This window comes from Carassius gibelio, chromosome A12 (assembly GCF_023724105.1).
Source record: "Carassius gibelio isolate Cgi1373 ecotype wild population from Czech Republic chromosome A12, carGib1.2-hapl.c, whole genome shotgun sequence".
Taxonomy (NCBI): Eukaryota; Metazoa; Chordata; class Actinopteri; order Cypriniformes; family Cyprinidae; genus Carassius; species Carassius gibelio.
The window spans coordinates 12,966,353-12,968,852 of record NC_068382.1 but is presented as its reverse complement, the minus strand read 5'-3'; the positions used below and the strand labels follow the sequence as shown (position 1 = coordinate 12,968,852).

The 2,500-nt window shown below is 34.4% G+C and overlaps 1 protein-coding gene across 1 annotated transcript in view; it reads left to right on the top strand.

Moving 5' to 3' along the window:
* LOC128025644 (uncharacterized) overlaps positions 1-2,484 on the top strand; it is a 20,253-nt gene extending 17,769 nt beyond the window's left edge. The window contains exons 22-26 of the mRNA XM_052612135.1: positions 1-75; positions 959-1,041; positions 1,197-1,271; positions 1,462-1,563; positions 2,437-2,484. The exon at positions 1-75 is cut by the window's left edge and continues 11 nt beyond it. Of these exons, the coding sequence (XP_052468095.1) occupies positions 1-75; positions 959-1,041; positions 1,197-1,271; positions 1,462-1,563; positions 2,437-2,484 (383 nt within the window). The remainder of the gene's footprint in view (positions 76-958; positions 1,042-1,196; positions 1,272-1,461; positions 1,564-2,436) is intronic.
* The last annotated feature ends 16 nt before the right edge of the window (positions 2,485-2,500 follow it).

Below are 2,500 nucleotides of genomic sequence, written 5' to 3'. Positions count from 1 at the left end.
TTTTCTTGGAACAGCCTCAGGGTCAAAAATACATCACTATCTTTCAAGCTCTTCGTATGCATGGCATTACTGAATGTAAGTTTGGAGGCTTCACTAGCTCATATCACAAACTAACATCGTCTACAACATTAGATTGGTCTAGTAATATTAAAGGAATAGTTCACCCCAAAATGAAAATTTGCTGAAAATGTACTTGCCCTCTGGCCATCCAAGATGTATGTGAGCTTGTTTCTTCAATATATATAAAGAAATGTAGTATTTCATAATTTGCTGATCAATGAATCCTCTGCAGCGAATGGGTGCCGTCAGAATGAGAGTCGAAACAGCTGATAAAAACATCACAATAGTACACAAGTAATCAACAAGCTGCGTGTTTATTATAAACAAAACCATCATTTTCAAAGGTGTTTTCAAACTTTTCGAAGGTGCGGCCAAAATATGAGTCGTCAATCCATAATATTGCTTTCTCCAGAGAAAAAGTTGTCTAAACACTGTTTACGAGCAAAACAATCCAGTGGATTTTGGACTGGTATTTTTTGTATTAAAATACTTTAATAATGGATTTGTTTATGAACACATCTTTACACTTCACAAGACTAAATGATGAGTCAGGACAATTACGTGTGGATTATTGTGATGTTTTAACCAGCTGTTTGGACCCTCATTCTGACGGCACCCATTCACTGAAGAGGATCCATTGGTGAGCAAGTGATGTTATGGGAAATTTCACCAAATCTGTTCTGATGAAGAAACAAACTCATCTACTTGTTGGATGGTGCAAGAGTAAAATTTTGTTTTATTTTTGGGTGTACTATTCGTTCAACCACACACTATCACTTCACTGGAAAAGCTTTTGTTTTGAAAATAACACTACTGACAAATTAACTTAAGTTAGAGCATTGCCAACATTACTAACATTATATTCTAGTTATGTGGTTTATATGTGTCTGTGTCTCAGGGCAGCATCTGCAGGAGCTGCAGAACATCAGAGTCCTTCCTGAATCCTGGCTGCTTCACATCCTGTCTAATCATTACCACACTGTAAGTGTGTGTAGTGATGACAGAAAAACAACACTACATTCAACCCACCATACATAATTGACACGCTGCTTATTTCAATACAAGTTGTATCGATTTTTTTTGTCACCTAATTCAGTAGCTTCAGTGTTGATTTGTATGGGTTTTTTTTCCCATAGCTTTACAGCGGGGGCGACATGGCTGTGACTGACTTCTCCAAACAAGCCATCCGGTTTGGAATGATGTTTGATAGGGTGCTTTACACTTTCTGACACTTGAACACTTATGGCTGTCCCCAGAGCTTTTCAGTCCTTCAATCGCTTACAGTTACTGCTGTTACTATATAACAAAGTCAACCCATGCATTTTCTTTCATGCTTATGTTCTTTATTTGCTTGTAAGGCAATGTTTATTGTGTTGTGTTTTTCCCTGTGTTTCTGGACAGGAACCAGTGTGCTGCACTCAAACCATCAGCCTCTATGGCTTTTACTTTCTCCTCCAAGCTGCTAAAATGGGCGAATCACATGCATACAGCTTCTCCATTGAGGTTAGAGCCCTCACAGCTAAATATAATATATAATATATACAAAGCTAATACATACCCTTGTGAACAAGAAATGCACATAATTGTATCAAGTGTGCACTTGTGCTATACTTCAAATCTTAAAACTATATTTTAAAAAAAGAACAGTTATTTTGATGTGTTGAAAAACATACTAAAGCAGTTGTTTAAGTTCATTAAAAGTTAAAATATTTTAAATGTACTAAATTGTGACTTCATTAGAAATGTGTAATAAGAAATATATTTATGGCATGCATGTTTCAATGGAAGTGACACATATATTTTATTTAGCCATAAATGCTTGTCAATACATTCAGCAGTGCAGTTTAACCACATTTCAAAGTCCTGCTTAACTGGATCAGAAAAGCACTCTTAAATTTATATTTTTGCAATTTATATCAATTTAAACAATGATCCATTTTTGTTTAATATTAAATAACATGTAATTAAGTGTTTGAGAAATTACATTCAGTTTGCACCTTTAGAGTGAATTATTACCGTAATAATTTTCTTTTTCTTTTTTTTTTTCTTTTATAAGTATTCCAAAGTTTACTTGTTTTCAAGGGTATGTATAGCAAGTTAAGACTTATTATGTCTTAAGTATCCACCCTATGGCACTTTCTGTTGGGAGCTATCAATGTATTTCATTTACAATAAATTTAAAGATGCAGTTCACCCAAATTATAGTCACCATTCATGCATTCTTATGTTGTACAGCCAAAGCTGAATTATTTTAGATTTTTTATTCCATGGGACACACTAAAGCAGAAGAGCAATGTCAAACTATAAAACTGCCATAAAAGTGTTCCATACATTAGATGTATGTTAGAAACTGAAATTTAAGTTTCATCATTGTAGTCTGTCTACAAGGCTAGACACAACTTATTTAGACGTATGCATGCTTGAATTCCACAAAACAAAA